The 10271-nt window shown below is 42.8% G+C and overlaps 1 protein-coding gene across 1 annotated transcript in view; it reads left to right on the top strand.

Moving 5' to 3' along the window:
- Nucleotides 1-4794, top strand: part of LOC101628894 (zinc finger protein 39) — a 23269-nt gene extending 18475 nt beyond the window's left edge. Inside the window, exon 6 of the mRNA XM_012734162.1 lies at nucleotides 4724-4794. Coding sequence (XP_012589616.1) covers nucleotides 4724-4794 — 71 coding nt within the window. The remainder of the gene's footprint in view (nucleotides 1-4723) is intronic.
- Nucleotides 4795-10271: the final 5477 nt, after the last annotated feature.

Here is a 10271-nt window from a genome sequence, read left to right as displayed (position 1 = left end):
GGAGGTGCCTGGCCGCGGGGAAGGAGGACGAGTGAAGGGTCCTCAGGTGCTGGAAGCGAAAGGCCGGGTCGGACTGTGGGCGCCCGAAGGTCCGTTGCCCACAGGTGGGAGCAGGAGGTGCAGGCGCCCTGAGGGCAGCGTCTCCGCGCGTGGCGTGGATGCTCCGGGGCATCTGGCCTGGGGAGGAGACGGGGTAGGGGCGCAGAGGCAGGACTGTTGCGTCTCCTGAAGAGCGCGGGAGCAGAACTGCCGGTTTTGGCTTGTGTCTCGGGGTCCCTTGGGTGGGGGGACACGGTCCGCGCTTCGGAACCCCCTCCCCCACATCCCGTTCTAAGGTGGAGACGGTGCGTTCGGCATAAAAACGTCCTCACCGAGCGTTCCCTAACTCCGCTTGTTCCCAAGGCCCCCCTGGGTGACGGATCTGCGCGGCGAGTGTCCCGGGTCAGGACCTGAGGTGAGGGGGGAGGGCGTCGCTCACGCCGGGGTGGGGAAGGAAAATGCAGCTCCGCTTCCAGGCCCTGGCGACTTCAGCCCCGCCCAGCGGGAACACACTGGAGGCTGACGACGCCCCGGGGTGCACCCCAACATTCCGAAGGGTCGTTAGAACCTGCGTTCCGTGCTGCTAAGGAAGACTCACTGTTGACATGGACTGTTAGAGCCTGGGAGGGGTATGTGGCCTGACACTTGCATGAAAACTGGCGGTGTTTAGTATTATGTTTTAATTAAGCTTAGACTGACTTTTGACTCCAAAACCACAGCTCAGATGTGGCGGCCGCTGCAGGGCTGGCGCTGGTGTCCGTTCCTCTCACTACAGCTGATGCCGACTTGATTTCCGCCCCCCTTTATTGAAGGTTTATTTATGTAATGTTTAGTAATACCGGAGCAAAGAAGAAAACCTGAGGACATGATCATTATCACATGGCTAATATAAAAATGACTTTTTTGTTCTTTTTTCCTTTATTTTTTTACATTGTTCTTACTTTTTTTTTTTTAAAGATTTATTTATTTATGCATACAGAACTGGGGTACAGGCCAGAGGCTCAGGGGCAGTGAGAGGCTTCACCAGAGACAGAGTGGGGAGCAGAACAGGCAGATCGATGAAGTACACTGCTTAGGGGAGCAGCGGGCGGGTCAGGAGAGGTCTGCCACGCCATGTGGTCACCTCCGGGGCAGGCGGGGATCGAACTCATGTGGAAATGGCTTAAGCTTCTTAGTGCTGTGCTTTAACCCGCTGCGCCACCAGGGAGGGCCCTACATTGTTCTTACTTTTACAGTTTTTAATTTTACCCCTTACGTTAGCACCACCTATAAATATCCCACTACCACACCAGTTGCGAACCATCACCATGGTCCCTGGTGCTCTTCCCACCCCTATTTTGACCCCTTTTCCTTCTTGTCCCCTGCTTTAAGCCTCAGTCTACAGTTGCCTAAAAGTATTTACCCTATTTTCAGTTTCCCTATATTCTTCCTCTAAGTGAAATCATCCAATGTTTTTCTTTTCCCACCTGACTTATTTCAGTGAGCGTAATCCCTTCCAGCTTCATCCTGTTGCTGTGAATGGCATGATTTATATTTTTTGATTGTTGAGAAGTATTCCATTGTGTCTATAGGCCACATTTTCTTGATCCATATTTTGGAGCATTGAGTTTGTTTCCATAACTTAGCAATTGTAAATAGTGCTGCAATGAACATATTAGTGCAGGCTTCCTTTTGAGTTGATTTCTTTTGTCCTTTGAATAGATTTTTAGGAATGAAATTGGTGGATCATATGATCAATCCATTTTTAGTAATTTGAAGTCCACACAGCATTCCATAGTCACTGTCAAGTTGCATTTCCTCCAGCAGTGTAAGAGGGTTCCTTTTTCTCCACATCCTCGCCAGCATTTGCTGTTATTTTCTTAAAGATTTATTTATGTATGTATACAGAACTGGGGTGCAGACCAGAGGTATAGGGGTGATGACAGGATTCACTAGAGACAGAGTGGGGGGCACAGCAGGTCGATTGATGAAGTGCATAGCTGAGGGGAGCAGTGGGTGAGACAGGAGAGGTCTGCCGCAGCATGTGGGTCACCTCTCAGGCCAGATATCTAACTTGCATCAAACTCATGCTCAAGGGGCTGGCTTTGCAGAGCTGTGCTTTTTAACTTCTTGCGCCATCCAGGAGGCCCCTGTTAATTTTTTTAAAATAGGAGCCGTGCTCATTGTGGTTTTAATTTGCATGTCCCTGCTTATTGGCGATACTGAGCAGTTTTACATGTGTCTGTTGACTATCTGCGCTTCCTCTTTGAAGAAGTGTCTTTTTAGCTCTTCTGTTCACTTTTTGACTGGATTCATTAGTTTTGTTGAGTTTTGTATAAGCCCTTTGTTGATCTTTGATATCACCCCTTGCTCAGTTTTGTGGAGTGTTAATATTTTCTCCAATTTGTAGGGTGTCTCTTCATCTTAATTATTGTCTCTTGCTGTCTAGAATCTCTTCATCTTAATTATTGTCTCTTGCTGTCTAGAATCTCTTCATCTTAATTATTGTCTCTTGCTGTCTAGAATCTCTTCATCTTAATTATTGTTTCTTGCTGTGTAGAAGCTTTGTAGAATATCTCTTGGGGGCTTCTGCCTTGTACAAGAGGGTGTCAGACCCCCCTGCCTAAAGGAAAAGTAGGGGTTACTGGTATAAAAAAGAAATTTCTTTTGTGATTTCTCATCATTCTTTTAGCCTCCCTCCTCCTCCAAGTGATCTGCATCCTTCACTCTACATTAGTGATAATTCTAGAAATTCCGTGGGCCAACAGATTTGTCTTGCACAATTTAAATTCCATATTTCATTCCTTCTTTTGACTCACTTGTCCTTGGAACTGGAACTAATGTTCTGGAATTTTTAAATGTTGCCTTGTGCAGTAAACAAAGGTTTAGCTATCAAAAACTGTATTTGGGGAAATACTTTTTTTAGAATAGCCTAAAATTTCCGTTGTTCTTCTGATTTTTGACAAAATGATCCCATAAAAGGAAAAGATATTTTTGATCTTAGGGTTTAATTATGGGGTTCATGCATTGATATATTTTAGGTGAATTTAAGAGGGTGAAAATAATATCTAGGATACAGTGTACAAATGTGATTTGTACTTGGGACTGGAGAATCTCCTCCAAGTATTGTCTTCCCCCTTCCTTTAAAGAGGTCTCGGCAGCCCTGGTGTGAAGAGAAAGGAGACAGTGGCCTTGTTCCCAGGTAGATGGGAATGGAGGGAAGGAGGACACAGGTGACACGTCCTAAGATGAAGGCGGGAGCCAGACTTTAACTGCGTTTGGACCCGACTTCAAAGGCAGTGTAGCTGGAGAGGCCCAGTGCTTCTCCCGAGTGCACGCCTGTGTCCTGGGCTGTCTGCTTTCTGACACTCTTTCACACTCTTCCACCCTCTGAGGGTCCTTCTCTGCTCTGTGACCCGCCATGGTCTGGACCTTAAGAGCCAAGCCCTCCACCTGGGCAGGGAAGGTCTGACTGGTTCTGTTGTTCTTGCTTTTGGAGACTTGGTGATATTTGTGCACATTTCTGAGAAATTCTATGTTGATCCATTGGTTATATATTTATGTGTTTCTCATGCTGGTTGAAATCAGGAATATGGTATGACTCAGGAATTCACACCACCTGAGATGTACTTCACTCCAGCCCACCTACCCCAGAGCACCCACAAAGTTCTGAATTTGCCTCCTATTAGAAGTGTAGAATACGGAGCTGTGGAGACTTGGGGATTTGGTGCAGAGATCCTGAAACAGGGGGACAAATTTCCCTTTATTATTTCTACACCTGTGGACGTTTCAGACATGATCATACAAAGTCAGGTTGATAATTTTAACACAGGACAAAGCATCTTCCTTATGAGAAAATGTAATTCTAGTTTATATTAACTATCACAATTTTCAACTCTGTGTACTTCAGTTGAAGGAGTTGTGAATTTCCAGTGGTGATATCTAGTTTAATGTATCAGTTTGCCTCATTTAGTTTTAAATACATGAAGGCTCTAGGAAATTTAGAACTTGGTTCACCCTGTAACAAAGTCTCAGCTTTGTTTACCAAACTCCTGAGCTATATTATTCTGCTTAATACAAACTTGGCTGGTTTATGTCCTATGCTTTCTTACTTGCTTCTTGGATATTTGTCAAATTTGTGGTTTAGATTCACAAGTTCTGGTCTAGTGTGCTTGAGTGTACATACTCTATGAGGTGAATTAGAGGAGTGTAGCCAACCCATATGTTAACATAATTAGTTGGGCATTTAAGTTTACACAGAAGGTGTTTTTTTTTTTAATGATTTATTTATTTATTCTTACAGACTGGGGAACAGGCCAGTGATGTGGTGAGTGAGAGGATTCACCAGAGACAGTAGGGAGCAGAGCAGGCAGATCTACTGAAATACACTGCTGAGGGGAGCAGTGGGTGGGATAGGAGAGGTCTGTCATGCTATGTAGGTCAGCTCCCTGGCTGGGGATTGAACTTGTGCTTCAGTGGCATCAGAGTTTGACCCATTGCACCACCAGGGAGAGCTCCCTGACTCCCCTCTCTGGGAGGTGAAGAGCCTTAGTGCTCATTCCATGCAGATTCAAGAGTAAAGGGTTGGGGTCCTCCTGCACCCCTTGCCGTGCTGTCAGGCCCCATTCTTTACCAGGCTGCTGTCCTGTCTCCTTTAAGAACTCCCTCTGTGCTCCACTTTGTCCCCAAATTGTGCTTCATCCAGCATCCCCCTACATCCCACTGCCTCTGACAGCCCGGGAAGTAGAAGAGTCTCAGCTTAACCACAGCATTTGAGCCTCAAAACTGCCCAATAGTTCATTAGACCACAAACACTGAATGACTTCCCTGATTCTCAGAAACCCACACTTGCAGTGGCCCATCTGTCATATTAGCTGATACCTTGATTAGCTGCGTAAGCCCTTACAGCGATTAAGGGAGTGCTGCAAGTCTTTTCAGCACAAGAGTTCCCCACACTTGCTTTCACTGGGTCTGTCTTCGCCTCTCAGGAGGACACCATCAGAATGTTTTGTCTTCATCACTCACTGTGCTAATGCCTGCAGTGATCCATCAGCCCACCAGTGTGTTTCACTCTTGTAACTGAGAGTAGGATATTGTCAATGGATCTATGGCCTCATTTTCCAGTTGAGGATCACTTTGTTACACTGGAAAAATACAAACTACTTACCTAAACTGACTAGGGCCTGCATGGATGTCATGGGAGGAGGAAAGATGTGAGATCTGTATAGTCATATTACAGGCAAAAACGAGGATGTCTGTGATCATATCTAAATGGAAATGAAAGGAGAACAGAAGAAATGCAGGTCATTTAAAAATCACAGAAGTAGAATTTATCTTCCTAAATCCAGAGAGTTGGGCACCTACACTGCAGACAGGCATCATCTCGCCATATGATTTTGTAAAGTCAGGTTTGAAGTGTCCATGGAACTGGAAATCAAAAGCAAGAACCATGTAATATGTGTTCCTGATATTCTGAAAGAAATTTCAGTGATTTCTACCATTCCACAGACTTCTGACAGCAGCAAAAAGGAACTTAAAATGACCTAACACAGAAAGCCTCAGAATGTGCAGATTTTCCCACAGAAGCAGTACAAGAGCAGCCTTTCCATACAGTCTCACCAAAGGATGGGCTCTGTGAATGCCTTGGTAGGTCATGGTGGGGGGAGGGGAACTTAGAGGGCGGTAAATATAGAGGAGATGCCCCCTGTGGCAGCAATGTGAGGAATCCTAGGGGACCTCGGAGCATTTCAAAAATCATGAGATACAACTTCCAAAAAATGGGGTATAGGTTGTAGTCATGCTTGATTGAAAAAAATTTTTAATATTTGTGCTGAGCTATATTTTATTATCTTAAGAAGCATGAACATACATTAATGATTATTTTTGCTTTTTGTGAAATTATAAAAATAAGTACTAGTCTGAAATGCTTGCAAAATATAATACAGCAACAAAACTTGATAGATTACAATTTCCATTGGCTATGAGGGGACAAATCCACATCAGGGCCTGATACACAGGACACGCATTTCCACCGTATTGTTCTGGTGATGCCAGGAGAGTGAGTACATGTTAACCCAGATCTACTCAAGAAAAGATAGCTGCTCATTTACATCTGAATGCACCTATTTCCCCAGCTGTATAATTTCCAATCACTCATGTCTACTTAAGTGGTATTGTTTTTTTTTAGCAGTGTAGCAAACTGCTATCTTCTAATCACTTCTCCAGCTTTTTCTGCATTATTCTGGGCCATCCATGTCACTCTGCTTCAGTATGTACATTCTGTGTCCTGTTGTATAGAGCAGCAGTTGCGGCCTGAGCATCTTATTGATCCCAACAGGAATCTGGGATCTCAGTGCCTTCCCTAGAGATCTGTCACAGAGGAATCTTTTCAATATCAGATACTTTTATCTCCAGAACCCAGGACACTTCAAAATTTTAAACAATCAAAACCCAAGGATAGGAGCAGTTGGGACGAGGACACACTGACAACTAGACATACCTCGAGTTAGTCAGGGAAATACCCTGCTCGTCTATGGCCAATTCGCATCTACATATTTGAGTCAGGTGGTTACTGTTAGTGGCAGGTGACACTTCATTCATCACATTCATCTTTTTACAGTAAAGAAGCAGTTTTATTAATTAATGTAAGTTCACACAGATTTAAATAAACCTATCACTGTATGATGTTTGGTCAAAATATAGATTATAGAGACAGAGGATATCTCCGATCTCACTCCCCGCTCCCTTGCAGGGTATTGCAATAAGTCTGCCTTACCTGTTCTCAAAAGACACACATGTAATTTATGTTACAGGTATTCAAGAAGCATACCTGCTCAGCATAATGATCTGGGAGTTGTTACTTCCATGAATTCACTGAGGTGAATATTTTGGAAAATATAAATATAAAAAATGCATGCCCTTTATGGAAGTTTTGTCTATAATTTTCCTGAATAGTTAATACCTGTAAAGACCACGATTTCAACTGTATCAACAGATATTCATGAATTGTATCTTTTGCAGTTATGAAGATATAGAGGGTCTTAATGTACTACCCTATTTTTTTTTAAAGGGCCGTTGGTAAAACTATTTCAAAATTAGTTATGTTCCTCTGTATCTGAATGCAGTCAAAGATGGCCCAAACACTACTTCTTGGTGGCCTACATAACTTTATAAAAGCATCTCATTTTAGATTTTTCTTCATATAATGTAAATTAGTGTTTCTCTAATCTCTGATGAGGGAATGGATGTCAATGAATTCTGCCATACACAGAAGGGCCTGCCAGGTTTTTGAGACAGCCACACACACAACTTCACATATACACAAGGAATGAAAGCAATAGCATAATGTCATCAGGGAGTTGAAAATTAATATTTCCTTTTCAAAAAACCTCAAGTAAGGTCAATGAAAATAAAGCTACATTGAAAATCATACTTGTCCAAACATCCAACCCCATGAAACTTTAACACTTACATAACTAATCAAAAAAAGTCATCTATGTAACTTTGGATAATTATCCACATAAATATTCTGATTTAAAGTAGTATTTTCAAAGTGGTTTTGACTTACTGCTCTACTGTGATTTCTCTGCCATATATTTAGATTAGACTCCCAATTATATCCACTCTTGTAGTTCTTATACTCGAGGTATGTCTAGTTGTCAGTGTGTCGGTGTGTCAGTTTTTACGTCTGTACAGTTTTTACCTTTAGAAACGCTGGAACTTTCGAAGGTGAGTGTCAAGGACGAGTCATTTTTTCTTTAATACCTTTGCAAGATATCTGTCCAGTATGCACACTCTGGTATTGACTGAGGATATAGCTCCAGTTAAAAGTTTTTCCAGATCACTACATTTGCAAGACTTCTCTCCAGTGTGAATTCTTTTATGTTGAGTAAGGTTTAAGGACTTGCTAAAGGTTTTGCCACATTGTTTACATTTGTTAGTTTTCTCCCTAGTGTGAAGTGTCTGATGGTAAGGTAGGCTATTTCAAGAACAAGTCACATTTATTACATCTGTATGGTTTCTCTCCTGTATGAATTCTCTGATGTGCAAGGAGGTATGAATACTCTCTGAAGGCTTTGCTGCATACTTTAAACTTGAAAGGCTTCTCTGCAGTATGAGTTCTTTCATGACAAAAAAGACTAGAAGAACACATGAAGGCTTTGCCACATTCTTTACACTGGTATGGCCTCACTCCAGAATGATTTCTTTGATGATGGGAAAGACTTGAGGAGCACGTAAAGGCTCGGCCACATTCCTTACATTTGTACTGCCTCTCTCTGGCACAGACTGCCCGAATAAAAGAAAGTTCGGAGCTGTATAAAAAGGCTTTGCCACATTCTTTACATTTGTAGGGCTTCTCCCCAGTGTGAATTCTCAGATATTGAGACAGATGTGGTTGCCGTTTAAAGGATGTGCTGCATTCGTTACATTTGTAGGGCTTCTCTCCACTGTGAACTGTCTGATGTACAACGAGGTATGAGTACTCTCTTTGCCACATTCCTTACACTTGTAAGGCTTCTCTCCAGTGTGAGTTCTCTGATGACGGGAAAGACTAGAGGAGCACATGAAGGCTTTGCCACAGTTACTGCATTTGTAAGGCTTCTCTCCAGTACAAACAACATGATGATAAGAAAGTTCAGAGTGGTATGAAAAGGCCCTGCCACATTCTTTACACTTGTGTGGCTTCGCTCCAGTGTGAACTCTCTGATGTTTAGTAAGGTATGAAACCTCTCTAAAAGCTTTGCTACATTCTTTACACTTGTAAGGTTTAACTCCAGTGTGAATTCTCCCATGTTTAGTAAGGTAGGAATACTGGCTTTACCACATTCTTTACATGTGTAAGGTTTTTCTCCAGTATGAATGTACAGATGTGCAATAAGCCTTGAATGCCAATTAAAGCTCTTAGCACAGTGTTTGCATTTGTATGGCTTCTCCCCAGAAGGTATCTCCTGAGATCCAGCGAGGCTGGAGCTCCAATTAGAGACATTGCTCCCTTCTTGGAAGTTGAGGGAATCTCTCCCTAGTATGCATTCTCTGGTGCTGAGTAAGTTTTGAATACATTTCAATTTGATCATATTTAAAAACTTGATCATCATTTTTATATCTGTGGTTTTCAGAAATATTCAGATTAAAGTTGAATCCCATTCTACATTTTAAACTGTTTGAATAATTATATGCAGCAGCCACCAGGTGACTTTCTGGATGTTTAAATTTTCCTTCCAGGGTATGGTTGAAAATTTCAAGTGGGGTTTTTCCCAACTGAACTTATATATTTGAAGAAAATTCTTAGGGGTGAGCATTCCAGTTGGGTTGTGACATTCATGGCAAGCACTCTGACTTTCACAATCCCACAAATGCCCAAGAGCCCTTCTTCCATGTCTTCCCAGTAGCTCTTTACGTGATAAGTAACCTGTGCCTGACTGTGGCAATGAGATGTGGCTGTCATGAGAAGAGATAGCTGAAAGATACAAGGCAGCATATTATTCAGCTTAGAACACAGAGGTAAAAGCAGCTTTAAAAAAGAATATACAAATACTGGATGAAGGATGTCAGTGCCACTGGACCCTAAAGAGCTTCATTTCTCATGGAGACACAGCCACTTCTGACTGCCTTCCTCAGAAGGTGCGCCTTCAGGCAAACGCAGGATGAGTAAGTGCCACAGCAAGGAAGAGAGTTAGTTACAGGGCCAGAATAACTGCTCACACTCTCTCTGGCAAAACACAGCACAATTGGGAGGCTACTCCTGACCTCTGGTTTCCTCTTCAAGAAAGAAAAGGGATGGACTGTGTATCCAAAGACCTGGCCTCACAGCTGCCTCGGGAGCTCTGTTCTGTCTCACTAGGACAAGATAAAGCTGACTCTTAACAATTTTGGCAACTGAAGGATGCCAGTACCACACTAGCTGTCAAGGGTTTGTAAATAAGCAAGGCACAGTTGTTGGTCTTGAAATGAAATCTCAGTGGTATATAAATCTCAGGATAATAAGCAAGAGTAATTTTGCTGCAGAAAATGAAATCATTGGTATTACAAATACAGACATGACCCATTGTCATGGTTTGGAGGGCAGGTTATGTGTTGCATAGTCTGTTCTGACACAGCAAGAATGTTTTCACAGGTGTACATGAGCCCACTTTGTTTTGAGGTTGAAATAGTAAGAAAAAGATCCAGCGGTTGCAGTTAGTATTTATCAAAGTGAGGATTTAAGCTCTAGGGTATCTGATTGGTCCAGCCATGGGACCGGGGAGGGTGGATGG

Source organism: Condylura cristata, unplaced genomic scaffold (assembly GCF_000260355.1).
Source record: "Condylura cristata isolate star-nosed mole 26May11 unplaced genomic scaffold, ConCri1.0 scaffold00048, whole genome shotgun sequence".
Lineage (NCBI taxonomy): Eukaryota > Metazoa > Chordata > Mammalia > Eulipotyphla > Talpidae > Condylura > Condylura cristata.
Note: the sequence above shows the minus strand (reverse complement) of the source record. Positions and strands in the feature narration are given on the sequence as shown.